This window comes from Castanea sativa, chromosome 4, assembly GCF_040712315.1.
Source record: "Castanea sativa cultivar Marrone di Chiusa Pesio chromosome 4, ASM4071231v1".
Taxonomy (NCBI): domain Eukaryota; kingdom Viridiplantae; phylum Streptophyta; class Magnoliopsida; order Fagales; family Fagaceae; genus Castanea; species Castanea sativa.
Genome location: NC_134016.1, coordinates 47,276,359 through 47,298,231, shown reverse-complemented (window position 1 = coordinate 47,298,231; position 21,873 = coordinate 47,276,359). Strand labels below are relative to the sequence as shown.

The 21,873-nt window shown below is 32.9% G+C and overlaps 2 protein-coding genes and 1 long non-coding RNA gene across 4 annotated transcripts; all 3 read right to left on the bottom strand.

Annotated features, from left to right (window-relative positions):
* Positions 1 to 372: 372 nt before the first annotated feature.
* On the bottom strand, positions 373 to 2,333 carry LOC142633124 (disease resistance protein RML1A-like). The gene is made up of 2 exons (XM_075807395.1): positions 1,681 to 2,333; positions 373 to 1,580 (listed from the first exon to the last, which is right to left on the bottom strand). Exons 1-2 carry the CDS (start codon positions 2,308 to 2,310, stop codon positions 375 to 377), a joined length of 1,836 nt encoding a protein of 611 aa, XP_075663510.1. The 5' UTR covers positions 2,311 to 2,333; the 3' UTR covers positions 373 to 374.
* A 495-nt stretch (positions 2,334 to 2,828) lies between these two features.
* LOC142633047 (disease resistance protein RUN1-like) lies at positions 2,829 to 8,838 on the bottom strand. Its single transcript, XM_075807328.1, has 3 exons — positions 8,354 to 8,838; positions 3,288 to 4,407; positions 2,829 to 3,095 (listed from the first exon to the last, which is right to left on the bottom strand). Exons 1-3 carry the CDS (start codon positions 8,836 to 8,838, stop codon positions 2,829 to 2,831), a joined length of 1,872 nt encoding a protein of 623 aa, XP_075663443.1.
* An 802-nt stretch (positions 8,839 to 9,640) lies between these two features.
* On the bottom strand, positions 9,641 to 13,615 carry LOC142631119 (uncharacterized). Of its 2 annotated transcripts, XR_012843521.1 has the most exons (3): positions 13,074 to 13,615; positions 10,522 to 10,894; positions 9,641 to 10,277 (listed from the first exon to the last, which is right to left on the bottom strand). It is a non-coding gene; the product is annotated as an uncharacterized LOC142631119 (long non-coding RNA). The 2 variants fall into 2 exon arrangements; XR_012843520.1 differs by lacking the exon at positions 13,074 to 13,615 and having other exon boundaries at positions 10,522 to 12,019.
* Positions 13,616 to 21,873: the final 8,258 nt, after the last annotated feature.

The window sequence follows — 21,873 nt, the reverse complement described above, 5'->3', positions numbered from 1 at the left end:
ATGAAAGAACGTAATTCCTAAGAAAAAGCCCCAAATGTTCTTGATCTAACCAGATTACCAAATGAAGAAGAAACCAAAGCCAATGCAAAATTTGGCTTGCAAGCTAGATTTACAATAATGTTTTCTACAATTCAAACCGAGCAATCTAAGAGATAAATACTCAACAAGAAGCTAACAAAATAAAGAGTATCACTAGAGGAGATTCATCCAACTACCAAAAAGAAAGAGAAATAGCAATCCAATTGTTTAATCTTTACCATATTTTACCATTATATATATATACACACATACACATTGAAACTCCTCTCTAGAAAAGAAAGAGGTGAGTTCATTCATTCAGCCCATAGAAACGTTTTATCAAATACATGGGATGCTTACCTTTGTACCCTTGACCAAAATTTGCGCTTCTCTTTGGCCAATGGCATTCCCATCTTGCTGTTGATGTTTTTGCCACGTCTGATAGCTCTCCCATTCCTGTCTTGATCTTTGAGAACCACAACCAAGTCTATATTGTTTTGATCACATGATGCATTGAAATTAAGCTTTACCGATTGATCAAGTGGTTTGGTCCAAGCACTTCCCCTGTTTTGCTCTTTGGTGAGTGGTCTCAAGTAAAAGTCATATTGTTTGTTCAGACCATGGACTAATTGGTTTATGGTGGGTTTAGTGTTTGAAACCAAAGCTTCCTCTCGTGCCATCCAAAGGATTTTCATTGCCACTGCTGCATATAGCGTGAACTCATCTTTGGTGATTCTTTCTGCGAGTAACTCACTTGGGGGGTCAATTATATGTTCAACAAATTCCATTACAGTTTGAGCTCGAATCATTTCGACTCGAAAACCCCATCTACCACCATACCACACTCCTTTGGCATAGGGACAACATTGAAATAGATGTAAAAGGGAATCTTCAGCTATTTCACAGAGAGGGCAATGGGTTTTTGAGAATCTGATGAGGTTTTGAGTACCGACTCCACGTAAAAACATTTTTAAATTTTCATCAAAGGACACTTTTAAACTTTCATGAATTCTTATGCAGGCCATCTTATCTACAGTAGGATTCCGAGAAGGACAGATGCATGCTACATGGGCCCCACACCTTTCTATTGTAATTTTTGCCTTTTTTGGATCATAATTTGAAACTTCAAATAGAAGCTCAACGTTGTTGCAATCCTCTAAAACTATGCCGTCAAATGAGCTATTGCTTCGATATTGAAACCACGTTAAAGATGATGAATCTAAAAAATGATAATCTGAATAGATCCTTTTTTTATAACCATTGAAGAGAATGTAGACAGAACAAAGAAAAAGGTCATATCGATTTGCCACAACCTTCGGTTCTATTTTTAAAGCAACACAGAAAGCAAATGCTAGAGATTCCGAACTGACCGAGAATGATACGGAGCTTCCAACACTTTGATGGTTGAACCACTTTGGAATCTTAGTTCCTGAAAGGATAAGGTCAAACTGAAATCCATCATCAGCAAGGTCAGGTGCCCCACACTTTTCAAGAACAGAGTCCTGATGCAATGATCCCCTTGAACATACCATATTTTGTGGAAGCCCAAACGTTTCTCCAAGCTGATGCAAATTTAAGAAACTTCAGTTTAGCAAATTTAGTAATATATTATATTTGGGAAAGTAAAACAAAATTGTTTCTTTCTTTGAGAAAGGGAGAGACCTGACTCAATAATGTTCTTCTTGATTGTGAATCCAAGGAACCGCACCCTTCTATACATAAAACTTCTAGATGTGGTGGAAGCATTGGAATTTCCCGAAGGTTCCAGCAGTGGTGAAAGTAAAGAACTTTTAATTTTGAAAATCTGATATTGATTTCAGGGAGGGTAGTAATGTTGCTGTAACGGAAACCTAAAATTTCTAATTTGGGGAAACAATCAGGAGTATCCATGGCTTTTGGAAAATTGTCACAATCTTCCATACAGAGAAGGCTAAGATTTTTTAAATTAGAGATGCTACTTGGAACCTCTTTCACGTTTTTTAAACTTATATATAACATCTGAAGGGCAATGAGATATCCTATTGATGACAACAACGCTCCCGTTCCTTGCTCAAGACTTTCACAGCCAAAGAAATAAATCTGTTTAAGAGATTTCAACTTGAGGTTTCTTGGTATAATTCTAAGATTTTGGCATCCGGACAGATCCCAGAATTTAAGCTCTTCAAGAAGTCCAACGGACTGATGAACCTCAACTAAATTTGTGCATGCTTCAAAGTCCAATTCCTTTATGTTTGGGGCAATCAAGGATAAGTCGGGTACCTTTGTAATATTTTTACAATATGACAAATTCATATATATCAATGTTTCGAATCGACACCTCTGTAGAAAGAAGAAATATTTTTTTGAAATTTATTAGTAAAAAGAAAAAAAAAATTAATATGACAGGCTAAGAGGATAGATTAAGAAATACTACATGTTCAATTACAAATTATTGTAAACATTTTTTTTTTTAAATGCTAAAGATACTACAAGTATTACAATATAAAATTTACAAATTAATGTGATAATGAATGTAAATGTTGGGCTTCAACTAACTCATAAATAAATATTTGAATTATCTCTTTATGATTAGTAACACATCAATTTAATCAATTTGTACACTCAATATAGTAAAACTTGTAGTGCATGTAACATTACTCTTTTTTTAAGTGCACAAATTGATTTTGTTCATCGGAAATGTATAGAAATATTATTTAATTTCGTATTAAATGCATGGTTTAGTTTTAACCACAAAAAAAAAATGCACCTTAACTTGTTCCCTAAGAGCACTCATTAACAAAATCCTAATAAGAATTTATAAATGCTAATGATCATACCTTGAAATGCTCGTCCAATTTTATGAGGCTATGTCGCATATTGAGTACAACGAGGCTTTTAGGCTCAAAGGCTGATGGCAAGGAAGATAAAGGAAATTCATTCCAATCAAGTAACCTCAACCCATTGGGAAGAGATCCAAAGTCTTCACAAATTACATTGCGAACTTTCAAATATTTGAGATTCCTCATCTTTCCAAGATTCAACTTCATGTTTTTTGGTTTAGGCAAGCACACTGTTATGCCTCGAATTTCATTTGACCCCTAATTGAACACAACATTAAGTAAACCACAATGTAAAAATAATTCACCAAAAAATAATAGATTGTTAAACTTCAAACAAAAGCCACGCTAATAAAATTATATTTTCTTAAACATTAAAAAAAATAAAAGGAATAAAAATGACTAAATCCCCTTGTGAATAAATAGAAAAAAGTAAATCAAAACAACTCATACCGTATTTTCAATTAGTATTTCAGGAGCATCCTCATAACACAATAGCCTACTACGCTTTTCGATCACTTCTGGTGATTCTTGTCGAACAATTTCCCAACCCATTTGTTGAATCAAGTCATGCATCGATAATTTGTTATCTTCAGTAACAATTATAAGACACTTATCAATAAGTCTTTTAATATCATAATACAGATCATGGTTATTGATGCTTCTTAGTATATCTACAACTTTATCTTTGTAGAATCCTTTAAGAAAACAAGCAATATCAAGGAAAATTCCCTGTTGAGTTTGGTCCAATCCATGATAGCTTATTTTGAGTATTTTTTGAATGTTTCCCTTGGGAATTCTTTTGTATTTGTCTAGCGCACTTTCCCATTCATGTTTAGTACTTCCATACAAATCTACGCCAATTATTTTTAGAACTAATGGAAGACCTTTGGCATAATCTATAAATTGGTTGACCAGTTCTGAATAATCTTCCTCGAAATTGTTTCTTCCAATGGCCTCGTGACAAAAGAGTTTATGAGCTTCATGTTTATTTAACTCCTTCACCTCGTAGTACATTACATGATTATTTTTTGTAAGAGTATCAAGCAAATGTTTGTCTCTTGTGGTTATAATGATTCTACTCCCAGAAGTAAACCTATCACAATTTTCAAGAAAAAATTCTATCTCATTCAATTCTTCAACATTATCAAGAACTATAAGAATCCTTTTACGATGAAGCCTTTCAATTGTCACATTGATTCCCTTAGATATACTCCCCACCTTCAAATTTTGATACCCTAAGATCTCATAACAAAGTGTCTCTTGTAATTGAATTGCACCATCATTTGTCCTTGATTTTTCACTAACATTATCTAGAAAGCTGCTTCCATCAAAACAATAATGAATTTTGTTAAAAATAACTTTTGCAATTGTTGTCTTACCCACTCCGGGAAGGCCAATGATCCCTACAATGCGAACATCATTTGATTTAATATCTAAACACCGATTTATGACGTCATTTACACAAGTGTCTATTCCAACAAGATATTTTGCAACAGATAATTTCATGTGATTTAATTGAGCACTTGAGATCTCTTTAAAAATTTCTTCAATAAATTCAAATTGACAGCAGCTGCAATTGTCATTTACACAACAAAAAAAGTATGTGATAAGTTTCAAAAAAAGTATGTAATAAGTTAGAATAGAAAATAGAAATACATGAACAAGGACTAACTTCAAGATGTTTCGTCTGTGCACTACAACTAAAATATCATATAATCTATATCTATATCTATATCTATATAATAATAATATATAAAATTCAAAGCGTAGAATTTAATTTTGCTATGCTCATGTTAAAATTACATCATCAGCCACGCCACCATTTTATACACACACACACACACACACATATATATATATTCAATAGTACACCATGACTTTACACATTCTCTAATCTAATTGTAACTTATCAATCATAATAAAACCATATATCTTTTGGCAATATATGACTTCTCAACTTATATCTCTACACTCCCTCAAAAAAAAAAAACTTATATCTTTATAATTTTTTAATCAATATTTACCTGCATTATCTCTTAAATTCTAGCGTTACATTATTTTTTAACCTTTCCTCTTCTCATTGTAAACTCTAGTTCTCCCTCCATTATATCCCACTCTAACCTTATTCTTCCTACAACCATTCCTCAATTGTTTTAAATTTTCATTTAAATTTCTTATTGCCCCTTTTGTATCTCTCCCCTCTATTCATTCTATGTTTTGCTAGCAAATTCTTTGTTATTGTTGATTTGATTGTCACATCTCATTTATGTTAGCAATGTTATGCTTATGGCCGAAAAGTTTCCAAGTTAAGTTTTAGCGATATAATGTTACCTAGCTATCATATTCAAATTAATTTATGTTTATTTACTACTAATATTATTTGATCCATATTTGGTTTTTGGTAAGATTAAAACAAGAGACTAAGGTGGTAACTAAAAGTAGAGAGAATAAAATTCTTTAAATACTTACAAATTACAATACATACACACTCAAAATGGCCACAATTTTTTTTATAACTTAAAAATGGCCTCAATTACTGTAGCTTTTGTTAGCTTTAATTATTAACTAGTGTATAGCCCGTGCATATATATGGGTACAGTTTTAAAAAATCACAATTATACAGTTCAAATTATACATTATTTTTAGAAGAGATTACATTGTATTAGCTTTATATATAATTTTGAATTTAATTGGTTTTAAACTCTTCGGTTTTTATACCTAATAATTCACTTGTCACAAAAATTAAAAACTTAGATGGACATGTGGCAAAAAATTGAAGAGCAATTTGGTTGTTGATGTGATTTTTTTAATTTTTTAATTTTTTTTTATTTGGACTTTAGATCTTGAAAGTGTTTGTATATGTACACTTTTTTTTTTTTGACAGAAGGTAGAAACAATTTATATATATATATATATATATATATATATATATATATATATATATATATATATATATATATGTTTGGTCCTTTTAGGTTTTGAATCATGTTTTTGTAAGGGTTTGGTTTTGGAATTTTTTTTATGCTATTTACATTATTTTATTTATAAAATTTTGAGATAAGTTTTCTACATTTTAGGTATCAGAGGTGACTTTTTTTTCCCTTAATCAAGGTTTTGATGTATTTTAGGTCCTGAAAGTAGTTGTTTCTTTTTTTTTTTGTTATTGTCTAACTTATAAATTTTTTAGATACATTTTCCGTGGATTTGATATTAGGGAGATAAAGTTTGGATATTGAGAAAATTTGTCAAATTTCTAACATAGCTAACTATATTGTAAATAATATATGGAAATGGTTATTTTTATGCTTTACCTTTTAAGTTCTCGATAAAAAAAAATTTCATCTGATAACAAAAATGTTGTTTCTATGCGCATTGTGCAAATCAACGATTTGTAAATAACAAAATTTGAAACCCTAAAAGTTGTGGTTACAACATGTGACATACTCTCGTTGAGCCAAGTTCCTATGCCTTTAAAAGTTTTGGTTAATTTTTGTAAAAAAAGTTAATTATAAATTAAAAATTAAATTGTATAATTTATGTTGTTAGTGAAATTATAAAACCTTTAGTACAGTATATAAATTTTTTAAAATGATAAAATAATCAATCAAGTAATTATTGTCACCAAAAAATTTGCAATAAAGTAAAAATTATAATATATGTCCAAATTATATCATACCATTTACTATATACTAATAAAAATTGTATCCTACATTGTAGTTGTGCTAAGTGGATGCCCTCCTCTTTATTTATTTGGTTTATATTTTTCTTTTTCTTTTTTTCTCTTTAGATCATTTGGTGTATTATACGTAAATTATAACTGTGAGGACACAATTTTCAGACCAAGCCCAAAATGTAAGGGATCTTGGCCCAGTGAACCCAGTACAATAAATTTGTAGAGAGTGGGTCAAAGAGCTAGGTTTTAGTGCTTGGATAACAGTTAATATGGTTTTGAATGATGAGCCAACAAGAATTGAACTCAGTTTGTGCGAGAAAGTTGGTTCTCGTCACAGTCCGAGAAGCTCTGTTCTAGCATATATTGGATGACAATGGTTACAGGAGTTGTCGAGATTGCTATAGTGCTTTCTCTTCTCCTTCTTTTTATCCCCCCTTCTCTGGGATCTCTACCCTTATTTATATTACATCTCTCCCTTCATCCTTACCCTACACGTGGATCACATGTGGACAGTTGATGGTTGTCCCATTAGCCCCCTCTAAAAGTCTTCTGGGGTGGCTGTAAGGCTGCCATAATACTGTTCAGAAGTCACTTCCTCATTAATGCGATGGTAGCAGTTTTTCCTTAGATATTTTTGAATCCTTATCCCTCTTGTACGTTCATGATGCTCGTTGCTATCATTAGAACTTCCTGAAAGGTCATCCTTGATCATTAGGATCTATATCAGATTTGCGTTTGGCTTCATCCGAGAAGATAGTACTCCTCGGACTTGGACCCGGACCACCCATGCTTCTCGGCCAAAACCACATGCTCTCAGCCAAATCCCAAAATCCATGACCCCACAATAACAATTTCATAGTTGCTCTAAGTTGAACTCTATCGTCAATGTTTCAAAAAATTTAAAATAAAAGTTACCCAATTAAAATTCTACTCCGAACTTATCAAAAAATAAAATTCTACTCCGAAGAGTTTTTCAAATTTTGAAGAAATTTCATTATTTATTTTATATTATGTTAATGGCCTACCACAAATTTTTGGTTTAATAATAAAAGTTTAATTATACAAGTCATGTTTGCACTCTGTAGCATAATATAATTCCACCCTTTCGCTTATTATAAATAAATTAAAATTATTAACATAGTTTACTTTTAAGTAAAACCATAGTACAAAATATTTAAAAATATAAAATAATATTATGATAAAAAGTCAATTATAAATTTCAAGAAATTTAGAACGCATTTCATTATTTATTTTAAATGATTTTATAATCTATCTTAAACTTGGTTTTACATGGTGTGTATTCACCATGTAACTTAAGTAAATTTTTATTATCTAATTTATAATTCACTTTTAAAAATATTATTGAAGTATTTTTTTAGTTTAAATATGATTTTTTATTATACCTTGCATCACACATGCATAACACTAGTTGTTAATAAAAGTAAATTACACCCTCAAAAAAAAAGAAAAAGTAAATTACATAAATTTTATATATGTGAGAAAACAAGTTATAAGGGACCTACTTTTGATGTTTTTACAAAATTATTAAGTACTTTTTCGAAAACTTTCTAAATATTGCAGAAGAAAGTCCTAATTAATTGGTAAGATTATCTTGATTGTATATTCTTATGTTTCTGTCATTGATCTTTGTAGCAACTAGATTAGCAATTAAAAACTAATACTATCATAATTTGACCCAAAAAAATAAAAATAAAGCCATCAATGAAAAAAATTAGTGGTAACTAGTGTTAATTTAATTAAAATTTAGTGACTAGACACACAATTGAAAATTATAACAATAAAATAAATAAATAAATAAAGTGAAAGGGTTGTAATTAAATACCCGTCCTTGTAGGTCAAACCAGATATGCTACCAACTTTGTTTAGAGCTTCCCTCCATCTTTGCACCTTCTTTATATTATTTACTTCATGTTTTGCTAAAACTTCTCCAAATTTTCCCTTTTGGTTACGTACTTCCGAGGGATCCACCTTATAAAACACCGGTAGCACCATTTGTCCATTCTCCTTACACTCAAGAATTTCGACAAGTTCATCCAAGCACCATCTAGAAGATGCATAGTTCTCAGAGAATACAATTATGGAACTTCTTGAACTTCTAATAGCTTCAAGAAGTTCAGTAGAAGTTTCTTCTCCCATTGGGAGTTCATCATCGATGAAGGTGTGAATACCCTTCAACTTCAAAATGCCATTCAAATGGCTCGTAAAATCCATGCGGGTATCTTCCCCTCTGAAACTCAAGAACACATCATATTTATATTGGTGGGTGATGGAGGAAGAGGAGGCTCGTTTGTTTGTCAAAAAAGCCATAGTGAAATGGTACGTTTGAGAAGATCTAAAAGGAAGAGGAGAAAGAAAGCTTGAAGAAATTAGGCAAAGGAAAGTGAATGAAAATTAAAATAAGAGGTTTTTCTGAATGGATTTTTGAGAGAGAATGAGAATGGCAAAGTGAAGAAATTGAATGTTAGTTGTTGTTTTGAGGCCAAGAAGACTATATAATAGTCAATTGTGAAAATAATATTTGTAGTCTGATTATCTTTTTTAGAGAATACAATTTCATAGTTAGCGGCCCAAACGCGGAAGCTGAGAAGACTGGTTGTCCAAGCTGAGAAGACTGGTTGTTGGTAGCCAAGGTCTTTCCACATTGATTCACTTTCACACTTTCTTAGCTACACGCTTATTTTTTAATGTAGCTTTCTGACTCATTTCCAAAGCAAAGGAAAAGCAATTTCCTTCCAATTAAATAAGAAAGGGAATCTTTGACTCCATGATAAATTATTCCCTGAGGAAAGTAGGAAGAAATTTCTTCGTTTAACTCTGATCCAGGAAAGTGTGCATTGCCTACAAAATAATAATCAGCTTCTAGATGACCTGTTAACGTATGTTTTAGGCCTAAAATAAGAGATGTCGTGGGCCTAAAATTGAAAAGTGTTAGATGGGCCTAATGATCCATTTCATTGTAATCTATCTCAGTCTAATACAGCTTCCAGGCGATCATTGCAACGTCTTCTAGTATCAGTTCATTATTACAAAAAGCCAGAGGGTTCTCTCCAATCAAATAGCACTATGTTCTCATGGGTTGAGTCATTACTTCAAATTCAATCATCGACTATTATAAGAACTGCAACATATATAACAAGATTAAGCTAGCTTGGATTTTTTTTTGGCTAGGCAGAGCCTCTACTTGATTAGACGACTACTCAGAATAAGTTACTGCATCTCACATAAACTCTATAAACATATTTAGAGCCAACCAAACTCCAAAAAAAGTAAATCTACAGTTCTGTGAGTACTATAAAAAATTACATAGAAAAATCCAGGTACATAATCCAACCAAAACCAGTGGAAAAAAAGAAACAAGCAGTCAAGCTTTCATCTTTGAGTGACTGTTGCTCGAAAGACAACCTCCTATCTTCCTGTTTGATGCAAAAACTTGTCAACCTGCTGCTGATGCTTCCAATGAACGTTATAATAGTCAATTCCAACCAATACGAGTCCAACCAATATGGTCTTTCCTGAGCAAAAAAATCGATACAGCTGTGCTACTTGTGAAGAACAAAATCACCAGCACCCTATTTGTACCACATTTAATAAGGCCTCCTTAAATGGAAAGACTAATAGCAGTAGTACCAAGCCAACGCTAACAACCAGCGAGTACCTTTCACCAATCTCTAGTTTTACAAATAAAACAAGTTCCATGCCACTTTAGATTTTCATTTGCAAAGTTGTCTGCCAAAGCCAGGCTGCTCCTGCACAGCAGATTTAAACCATAAAGAAATTTAAAAGGAGCTGATCATCTAATATAAATCCAGCTATGTTCCCACTCTACATAGTAAGGAAACTCCTAAATCCAACCTTGTCCCTACCATTCTTTTTTCTTCAATAATCACATTTAATCATTAAAAATAAGCAAAGATAAATCCTAGATTTTTTGGGGCATTTATTATTTAAAAAGTTAAAAATAAAAAGTATTACACGAACATGAGGACATACCGCTGCATTGCACCTAATCCTCCGCTTGATAAGAGGACTGCTCACAACAAGCTTATCACAAAAGAACTACACGATGATAGCGATGTATGCATTTATTCCAAATCAACTTCAAATTTTATGCTCTTCCGGTAACCAAGCTAAGCTACATCACATGATCATGCATTAAAGAAGCTCTCACTATCTTCTTGAGAAGACCATCAGCTTTCCACTTGGAAGGTAAGTTTAGAAAGAAGGGTTACCTCAAGTTCCCAACATTACACCACCAGGTGCAATATGGTTGAAGGTGGATCAGAATTAACCCACTTAACCCAACTGCTCATATTTGACTATTGAATCATGGTCTCCATGGTTAATGAACTCTCTGCAAAACCTCCTGCCACTCTGGCCATATCAGACTCTGTATACTTATATCATTTAATTGAAGTACAAAATTCAACCTTATGCACAAAGAACTTAAACCCAGACTAGAGGTTAGAGTGGAAGGAGCAGAGGATGATAAAAAGGTCAAAGAAGTAAACCATAAAGGCTAACAGAATTTAAATGACCAAGAAAACAAAAATAGTAATCTAATAAATGTTAAAGTCTTTTTTTTTTTTTTGTTGATGGAATAGATGTTAAGAGTCATGATATGAGAGAGCGAGAGAGATCAAATAACCTATGTTCATACCCCAAAAATTCTTTCTTATAGCTTAAAATCAAGTAAGTTTCTCAATGCATCCAAGCTTCTAATAACCTAACCACCTAGATTGGCAGTAAAAAATGACATTCAGATAGCCTGTTCCACCCAACCCATTTTTGGATAGAAATGAGCACCAGAAAAGATTAATGTCTTCAATCTATATCTCATTTTCAAAATTTATAATCTTTGTGCCTCGTATTAAAGTCCAGAATCTTTGCATATTACTGAAAAATTTTGTAGACACATATTCCCAATGTTCCATAGACTAATCCAATAGGATAAAAACCGATATCTCAAACTGCAACTTCATAAATAAACAAGTCAAGTTTCACATCATAACAAAAAATTAACCATTAATTCAGATTTGAAATATATTTCTCCACCTAAAGAATAAAACCCATATATCATAAAAGTATTCAACAAAAGAGAAATAAAATTTTTTATAGAAAACTCCCAGTTTTTCAAACTAAATTGCAATCATCAAAGAAATAGAGACACTTTTTTTATTTATTTAAAAAAAGGCATTTTGATCACAAATAATTTTGAACAAAGAGGGGAAGTGTTAATATCAACCATAGTGTCAAGTTCTAATAACATAAAGAGATCAAAACATGCAAAAGCTGCAAGCACCTATGGACTAGTAAGATACAATTCAGATCTAACTAAACCCTAATGAAATTTACACAACATGGGAGATTTAGGTTTCTTTCAGGTTGGAAGGGCTGAACAATGTTGCACATAATAAGAGACAAAATATAGAGCATATATGGCATGAGTTTGTGCATGTTCCATGGGTGTAGGTGCATTTAGTGTAGTAATATATGCAAACTACGCCCCAACCTGATGTACCATCAACAGTATTAAATCCAAAAGTGAAACACTTAGTCCTTTCAGTTAGCAACAAGTAGGATATAGTGTGGATTGAGACACATTGATAAGAACATCTACTGTAACCCCTTAATGACATCAATAATCCTCCAACAACATGCCAAGTATAGTTCACTGGAAATCCTAATTATCTAGAATCCGAGCTTTTGGAAATTGGAACTATAATTGAAACAGTTAACATGTTACACAATTACCCATGTAAACTTACCAAACTGCACATAAGCAAAAAATTTATGATATGATTACATGTAAGAAAATAAGCCTTCACACAATGCGCACATTGGAGGAAGAGACACTGAACAAGCTGAATGAAATATCTTCAGAATGTTTTTTTGGTTAAAGCAGCCTAATGGGTCATGAAGCACTAGACGAAAGCTCTTTAAAAGAAAATTTTTTTTTGGAGAGACAATATTATACTAAAATGAAAGGCTTTGCATTTATAAAGGAGCAAATGGTCTCCATATCCAAAGAACTTTCTGATTAACATGAAAAAAGAACTACATGGTAGCTATTATAGCAAATACAATTGCCTCTATATTTGTCATACCCTAGACTTCCCAGATTATTGATGTAATGTTTTGGGACTGATATGAATAGGCTTAAAACAGTAGCATTTTCTTATTTACACTGTTAAACATCTAAAAGAAGATTCCTTGCTCATGATAGTAAAAGACGTCTTTTTTATATGAATGCACCATGACATCTTAATTTTTCCAAATTGCCTCGTGAGACATTATGTCCCTGTTGATACTCAAGGTTCATATTAGTGCCAACAAATCTTAGCCTAGAAGACTTGATGCCTTTTCATAAATTGTTTCTAATTTATTCAAACAAAATTAAGAAATCTCAAGTTTATATGTCAGCTATTAAATATGCTGGATCCTACTTCCATCCACACTTTGAGAAGCTGAAGGACCATTATAATTACACATAAAACAGTAGATGGCATAAATTATTTATAAGATAAGTAGATGGCATCAATTACTTGCATACTGGAGACGCTCCCTAATAGCCAACTTTGTAATAGCTGCAATATCCTGTTGCCATTAATGCTCAAGCTACCAGCAGCTAACGTAACATATCAGATTAGCTGGCCCCTGAGGCCATTAAACTAAATAAGAATCTGCAACAACGTATATACAAATGGCACACAAGACACACACAAGCAGGGAAAAGAGAATAAACATGAAGTGATAATTACAAGTATCTCTTTTAATTCAATGTACAACAAATTACAAGTATATACTAAAAGGGAATCTTAAATTTACCCATATGATGAAAAAATTAGACACCATTACAACAAAGAAAAGATAAATTACTGAATCTATTGCAAAATAAGACATGCTTCTCATCATGTCAAAGTTGGCTATGGCATATATTATAAAAAGTAATGATTATAGAATATTAAGTACCCAAAATCAAGATTTTTATTTGTTTATAATTCATTATCCTACAGATTACTTGGCTACACTAAATAAACTGCACCACAAATGCATATTAGGCAAACTATAGAGACATCCAAAGGTCTTTCTTCAAAATTCAATTTTAAGCCTAATGACAATATCTACAACTTTTTCTTCTATTCATACGGCTTTAACAGATGCATAACACCTCCTCTCACCTTGAAACTCAACTCCTATTTAACCGAGTATTATTAGCTTTCCCCAATTGGAAAAATATAAGTCATAATAAAACCAATTGGTACAGCGAAACTATACAGAACGATATTAACTGAAGGAGCTCAATGGAGGAGTATTCAAATCCCATAACATTTGGTTTCCCTACCTCATTAAGGAATAACACTCAACCAATTTTTAAAAAAATGTACATTAAAAAAAAATCAACTAATCATTAAGATTTCGTTTACATAAATGTCCTTTAAAATTGGATTTGTACCCAATCACATGAATGAACCAATTAATTTAGAGGGAGAAGGATCTTAAATGTAATAATAGTACCTTGGCATGTTACTTTGTAGTTGAATCGAGAATCTTCCATAGCATAGCCGACATGTTTCTTTATTTTGGCCCATTTTACAAGGCTATGGCCAGTAAGAACCCATCTCGCTTTTTGGGGGGCTTGGAAAAAAGGTTGCTCGTTTTACTCGTTCAAGACCACAAGGTTAGGGTTTTTTGTGGAAAATAAGGGTTCTTTGCTTTTGCACATTTTGTTCTACTTCCTTTGTTTTCTCGCTTTTAAGGTACTGCTGAAATGGGTCCTCAATGTTTTAGAGAAATTCACTTTGGAAGCTGAGAAAATGGGGTTTGTTTCATGAAGTGGGTGGAAAGTTGGGTTTTTTAAGCCCTTGGTGGTTCTATTGCAGTGAAATTTCGGATTTAATATATTTATTGTCCACCACACCGATCTCAGCCTCTCTCTCTAAACCCAGATCAAAGCTATGGAAGGTTGTGGAGAGGGGAGGAAACAAGGAGGGGCGAGCAGAAAGGGGAATCGGGGAGGGAGGGACACCGGTCTGAGACAGAGAGACCCACCGAGAGAGAAAGACATCGATCTGAGCCACAGAGAGAGAGCAAAGCACCGATCTGAGCGAGGAGCTTGAGGCATTTGGGTTTGGGTTTGGGTTTGAGCAAAATCAAGAGATAAAGAGAATGGGTCAGTCAGAGAAAGAAAAAAAAGCACCACAACTAGGTGTGGTGGTGGCGGTGGCGATGAGCAAGGAGGTAGAGCTCGAAGCTTTTGGCCATGAACGTGTTTTGGAAGAGAGAGATCACCCTTTTTTGAAAGAGAGAGAGAGGAAGCTTTGAGTTTTGGAAGAGAGAGGAAGCTTGGAGAATGTTTTAGAAGGGTTGGGGGAACCGGTTTTTGGCCAAAATGGGCAATTAGCCATAGTTATGGAAGAATATAGTTAGTAGGCACAGTTTGGAAACTAAATATAATACTAACATCTCGACTCTAAGAGAGTCAATTTTGGAGGCCAAAATCGAGTATCAAAGACTCGATTTCCATGGTTTATCACATCTGATGTGGCATTTTATCCACGTGGACTCCACCTGAAAATCGAGTCTTATAGACTCGATTTACAAACCAAAACAATTTCTACTCTCACCTCAAAAAAAAAAAAATCAGAAATCCCAAACACTGGGTTGCGCGGCCTGGTCGTGCGCCTGGGTCGCGCGGCCTGGTCGTGCGCCTGGGTCACGCGGCCTGGATCGCGACCTGGGTCGCGCGACCAGGGTCGCGGCCAGGCGCGCGACCTGGGTCGCGTTGGGCGCGCACCCCAAGTCGCGACCTGGGTCGCATTGGGCGCGCGCCCCAGGTCGCACTCCTGGTCCCGCGGCCTGGGTCTCACGCCTGGGTCGCGCCGCCTGGGTCGCCTTGCTGGGTCGACGGCGATGGGCTGTGGTGGCTGAGCTTGTGCAGGAAGCAGATGAACAAATGCATCCATGAAAAAGGAAGGAGAAGGAAAATAAGAAAAAACAAAGTGAAACATATAAATCGAGTGTTAGATACTCGATTTCTAGGTGGAGTCCACATGGATAAAATGCCACGTCAGATGTGATAGACCATGAAAATTGAGTCTCAGAGACTCAATTTTGCCTCCAAAATTGAGTCTCAAAGACTCTATTTTGCCTCCAAAATCGACTCTCTAAGAGTCGAGATGTTAGTATTATATTTAGTTTTCAAACTGTGCCTACTAACTATATTCTTCCATAAATGTGGCTAATTGCCCATTTTGGCCCCGGTTTTTCATAAGGAAGTTTTGGGGGGTTTTTTTTTTTTTGGAGGGTGCGTTTGGCAAGATTATTTTTGTCAATTTGTTCGACTATTTAATTTATTTTTACTATTATTTATGAGTTTTATTGTATTTTTTGGTATTATTATTTGTGGGTTCTCATATACTATTTCAGTTAATTTTTACATTTATTTACAGTATTTTCAGCAAAAAATTTTCAATTTCAGCAAAATAACCGGATCCCAAACAAACTCTAATTATGTGAATTTTTTTAGAGTTTGTAATAAATAAAAATTTGTTGCGTTTGATTGCCAAGAAAATGCTTAATAAATGTAATTTTGTTTAACTCTTATTGATCTAAGAATATGATTCATGTTCGAGATGAACACAAAGAATATGAACATGTTCTTCAGAAAAAAATAATAAAAGGAATAAATTTTTTTTAATTTAATTATCTTATTTTATTTTAAAAGAATTTAGAAAAAAACATGAAAATGTATTTTTTTTAATTACTATTTTATGCTAACTTGACATTTATTAAATAACAAATAAAACTTTTTATTATTATTTTATTCGTCAAGTCAGCATTTATTGTGTCAACAGTGCACTCCGTTTGTCACGTAGGATATTTCCATTAAGTGAGTGACCGTAAGGACCAAAATGATATGCATTTTTAGTTTTAGGGACTAAAAGTGCATTTATATATATTACAAAGCATCTTGCCACAAAGGCAAAACTAAGGTTTACCCATTGATCAGGTGGACTGGTCCAAACACTCCCCCCACTATGCTCTTCAGTTACCCACGAAATATATGGAAGAAAATCTCAAATATGCCCAAGGACCTGACAAAATATATGGAACAAAAATCTCCAACCAAACACAACGAATTCCAACAAACACAAATTTTGAATAAGCCCAAAACACATAAGCCCTTAAGATATTGTCTAACTATAAATCGTAAATTTTATTCTAATATTACAACTTACAATAATAATAATAACAACAACAACAACATCAACAATAATATTAATAATAATAATAATAATTAGCTTTTGTTTGATTTTTGTGTGAGAATCATAGTGAAAGAATCAAAACCTAAAATACTCCTATATATGCTGTTGTATATATAGGTATATAAGGATAGGTTGTAATAATAATATGAATTTGAAGAGTATTTCATTTGTGTTAAGTGATAAAGTGTATATTTAAGTTCTGAAATTTTCTAAGTGAAAATTTGAAATTTAGGTTTTTCGATCAGTCAAAGCTTATGCTTGATCGATCGAAGTGATAAGGAAAATAATCTTGGAGCTTCTGCCTGACTCAATCGATGTTCGATTCCTATTGGATCGATCAAAAAGAACTTTTGATTAATACTCAATTCCTCTCGATTGATCGAGACACATGAAAATTGAATTTCTGCAGAATTTTCTAGTTACTATTCTGAACATTTGAAAAGGTTTTGAACCTTGTGAACAGTTTTATAAAATATTGCAACTCTTTATTGGTACCTTTTGAAGGATTATAACCCTATGGGTATAAAAAGTGGTTCATGTTCATTTAATAACTAATTCCTTTCTCTCCCTCAAATAGTTTCTAAGAAACATGTATGTTCGTTTAGACCTATTAAACTAGATTATTTAACCTAATATATTAACCAAATGGTTACTTAGATTAATTTTCAGATCTAGGTTAAACACAAATAAATCATATCATACAAAGATGTGGAAAAATAAATAACACTACGATATGATGACCCAAAAAAACCAATGAAACGAACCGTTTCAAGGTAAAAACCTGGAGAGGATTTAACCTTACTATCCTTAAGGTAAACCAAACCTACTATAAGAGAATTAAAGTTTTTACAATCAAATTTAACCATAAATCTACTGCTAGCTCATATAGTAACTTACTAACAAGACGAAGTGCAAGATCCGAATCCACAGACTCCTTCTCTTCTTGGATTTACACCAGCACAAGCACCCTTGCTTGTGACTTTGAGATCCTACTCAAAGGTTTCAGATTACCTTCACTTGTTGATCTTTGTAGCAACAACTTCTACAATATCGGATCTTGAGATTCTTCAAGGAATATTGCCGGTAGAAGACTTTAGAGAGCTTTGGGTACAAAAACCCTAGATCTACAATTGGAGGCACAAGATGCACTCTTTTCTCTCTAAAAATCTCTAAAAACCCTATCTAAAGTTAGCTTATAATGTCCTTTAAATATTGAAAAAGCATATTGCAATTTGGGCTTTAAACGGACAAGTTATGGGCTTTTCACGTTTGTTGATTTTTTGCTGATATGCGACTTCCGATCGATCGAGAGGAATCGAACAAAGAATCATACAGGAATTGAGAGGACCAAATTGCGACTTAATTTTTTTATCCTGAACTTGAGTTTTTTGTCTTAAACTTGAAAGTACACCATTCTAACTCAATAATAGTTACTTTTTGTCATAATTTGCCAACACTACAAACTTAAAACCTAACAAAACACAAGAAATTTTGTGGATGTTTTCCAAAATTGCTATTTGTAGAATCTAATAAACTTGGTTATATCTTGGAGCAACTTGTGTATGGGGACAAATATTGTCTAAGGATAATATTCAATTGTGCCTCCAAGTTAATCATAATTTCTATTTACTTGTTGTGTTTATTTTGTTCTTTCATTGTTACTCCTTGAAATTGAAATCCCCAACATATGTTGCACATATACCCAGGGACGGAACTAGGATTTGAACCTAGGGGGGACCAAAGCATGAACCAAAAAAATTTCAAGTGACATGGTTTATTAAAAAAAAAATCATGGTAGACAAAACAATTGCACTTTATTACCTAAATATTTAAGTCAAGAAGGAAATAATATGAACAAAAAAAAGTTACAATATGATATTCCAACATTTTTGAAGAAGAAGAAAAAAGAAGAAGAGGGCTTCGAATCCCCAAATTTTGGGTAATTGAAATTAATATGTTGATTTTATCAGGTTGACCAACTCACCAATATGATAAACTCATACTTTTGGATGCAACTGAAAATCACACTAATGAAGTTTTCAAAACTTTGTTTAAGAATTTTAAAAAATTGGGATATTAATATTAAGAGTTGGCAATGCTACATCATCAATATTGGCTTCTAAAAGAATTTTGCATTTTATCTTTTGAAAAAATATTAAATATTGTAATTGACTTTCCCATAATTTATAAATCAATTAAAAAGAGTCATAAATTATTGTAACCTCCATAAGGGATTTTTTTTTTCTATGAGAATTTTTTGGTTATGAATTATTGATTTATGATATTGGTGATTTGAAGATTTTTTGTTGTGTTGTATTTGGGCTATGGAGGGGCCACAGGCTCAAAGAAAGAGTTAGGTGATTAGTTTCTTTTGGGTTATTTGGACCAATCCAAAAATTTGAGGGGGCAACTATAACAATTTCACACCTAAACTCTAAAATATGAGTCATCCAACATACTAAAATTTTTCAAGAAATGGTGAGGGGAGGGGGCCATGGCCCCCCCCAGCCCCTTAGTGGGTCTGCCCCTGATATACTATATGTATTTTTATTTTATTTATTTTCTAAATCTTTTATATTTATTTTTTAATTTTATTTATCTTGTTTCATTTTTTTATTCATTGTTATTACTTATTTCTGAGTCAATATTGGAGGGCTAAATAAATCGGCCCAACAACAGGTATGCAACGAGGGACGTGGTAGGACATACTGGACTTGATTGGTCCAATATTGTTTAGCCTTGTGGGCCTTAGAAACCTAGAGACAGTACTGTGGTTCATGTTCAGAACTGGCTCCAAAGTCCAATCCAAAAGGAACTGTTTATGGTATAAAAAGGGCTTATAAAATTTTTTAGATGAATGAAGGTGGTACTTTATGTACTATATAGCAATACCATTTTGTATGGCACGCAACATAGATGTTCTAGGTAAAAATAATTGTTATACTAAAAGATGAGGTTAATTTGGGCATCAATAAGATGACTTTATAATTGTGCATCATTATTAAGTGTATATTTTTATGTTGCAATGAATTCTCAATTACGTGAATTTAAATCTTCAGTTTAGTTAATGTATAGTGGAGTTGTTGATTCTTATATAAGCTTTGGATCATTGAGAGGCACATGAATCTTTTATAATCAATGATATTTGTTTGTTAAGATTTTAGGTGTTGGCTAAATTCTATGACAAAAGTTTGTAAGGAAAAAGTTCATTGTAATTTTTCAAGATCATTCCAATCAATTGTTGTAAGTAAGGTTGAAGTCTAAAGAAAGTTGTTTACGGTGTAAGTTTAATGGCCGAGCAATGAAGATTAGTTGAACAAAATCAAGCATATTCAAAAAGTTGTTGGTTTGAATGTTTCGCCTAATGTTCACCCAACACTTGATTGAGCAAATTTGTTAATGGAAAACATTGCTTTTCTAGCCTCTCAGCCCTCAAAACTTCCACCGCACTATATGAACGAATTATAATCCTACTATTAAAAGAGAAAGACGAACCAAAAAATTCCTTGAGAGCTTGTCGTGGGTCTCAAATTGATTGGATTTGAATCAAAGTTTTCATTACTATTCAATACTTACTAGTATGGTAGGCTAATATTTACTCGGAAATCAATTGTTTCCTATCATTCTAAATACTGGACCATAAGCAATATTTTCTTTATGAATTTTTCTTTAAAAAAATCAATACAACATGGTTTAAGGCTCCATTTATTTCATTGTAAAATGTTTTCAAATGTAAGAAGTAGGTTCATGAATACACAATTAGTTTGATATATAAGTAGCTGGATGACTCAAGTTCAGGAATAGCAAAGCAGTAAATTTGTTGTCATGAAACTCAAATTCTGTGGAATGCTAGATGACTGTGGAACGCTCTTTTTCTTCAAATTCTTACAAATGAAAGATGATCAATATAAAATTAGTTAGGTATAAAAGTAACCAGGTGACTTGAAAATAATATAAAGCTCATTAACACTATTCAATATAAATTCTTCCAAAGTAGGATATGAAATAAAGATTCACATGACCAAAAGCTGAAAGAAAATATACAAAAAATAAGGCTCACACCAAGCATCTTGTTGGCTCTTCCAGAACAGTGTCACTCAAGGGCTAAACATTAATAAGTAGCCATTGAAACATAAAGCTCCCTATCTTAGCTTCCCCATCCCTTTTTTCATAAAAAGAATTCAGCAAATCACATAATTGTTTTAATTGGTAAAAATACAGATCATTAGCACAATTCAGATTAAACCCATGACTTCAACATCCACCCTTTTTTTATGAAAGGCAAAGGAGAAGCCATTTGGTACTGATTATCAATCCTACTATAATTTATCTATAATTCTATATATATCTAAAGCTGAAGCGAGTAATTTATTGTTACTACGCTCTTGTTGAGTCACATCAGTGACCACGTCATACTTCTTTTTTTCTTTTTTACTTTTTTCCCTTTTCCTTAACCTTAAATTCAACTTGGACCTTTTGTTTTCCTTCTTCATTTTAAAGTCCACAATGTAACTGTCTTTCTTTGTCTCTCTATTTAGTATTGATTGTGCCTTTTCAGTGTCCTTCCTTGTTCTAATGTTTGCCCTTAAGTTTCTGTTACTAAATAAATCGGAGAAAAAAAATTCAATGTTATGACAAGGAGTTTCAGGTGACAGCTAGTCGGTTTATGTTCATCTCCCATAATTGTAGCACAAATGTGGTATTATTCCACTTTCAACCGGTATATTATAATTAGAAGCAAGTTGAACTCAAGTTCATGGAGAGAAGTGGGTGGAATCGCTCAGTAAGAACAACACATAGCGTAGGACAAGAGAAACTTAAAGACAGTGGTTGGGATTTTGGAGTGGCATGCCGAAGAAGACTTACAACTTAATGTTCAATTTGTTGTATAAAGCTCCAAACATCATTGTTTTTTTTTTTTTTTTTTTAATCTTGTCATTTAACCTTTTGCATTTAATTGTAATGCTATGGTTCATGGATTGCAGGTGTTAAAAACTTACCCCGTTTGTGCAAAAAGATAATGTGGAAAATCAAATAGCTAAATCTGTTAGGTGTTCGACCAAAGGCCTTTAAGAGA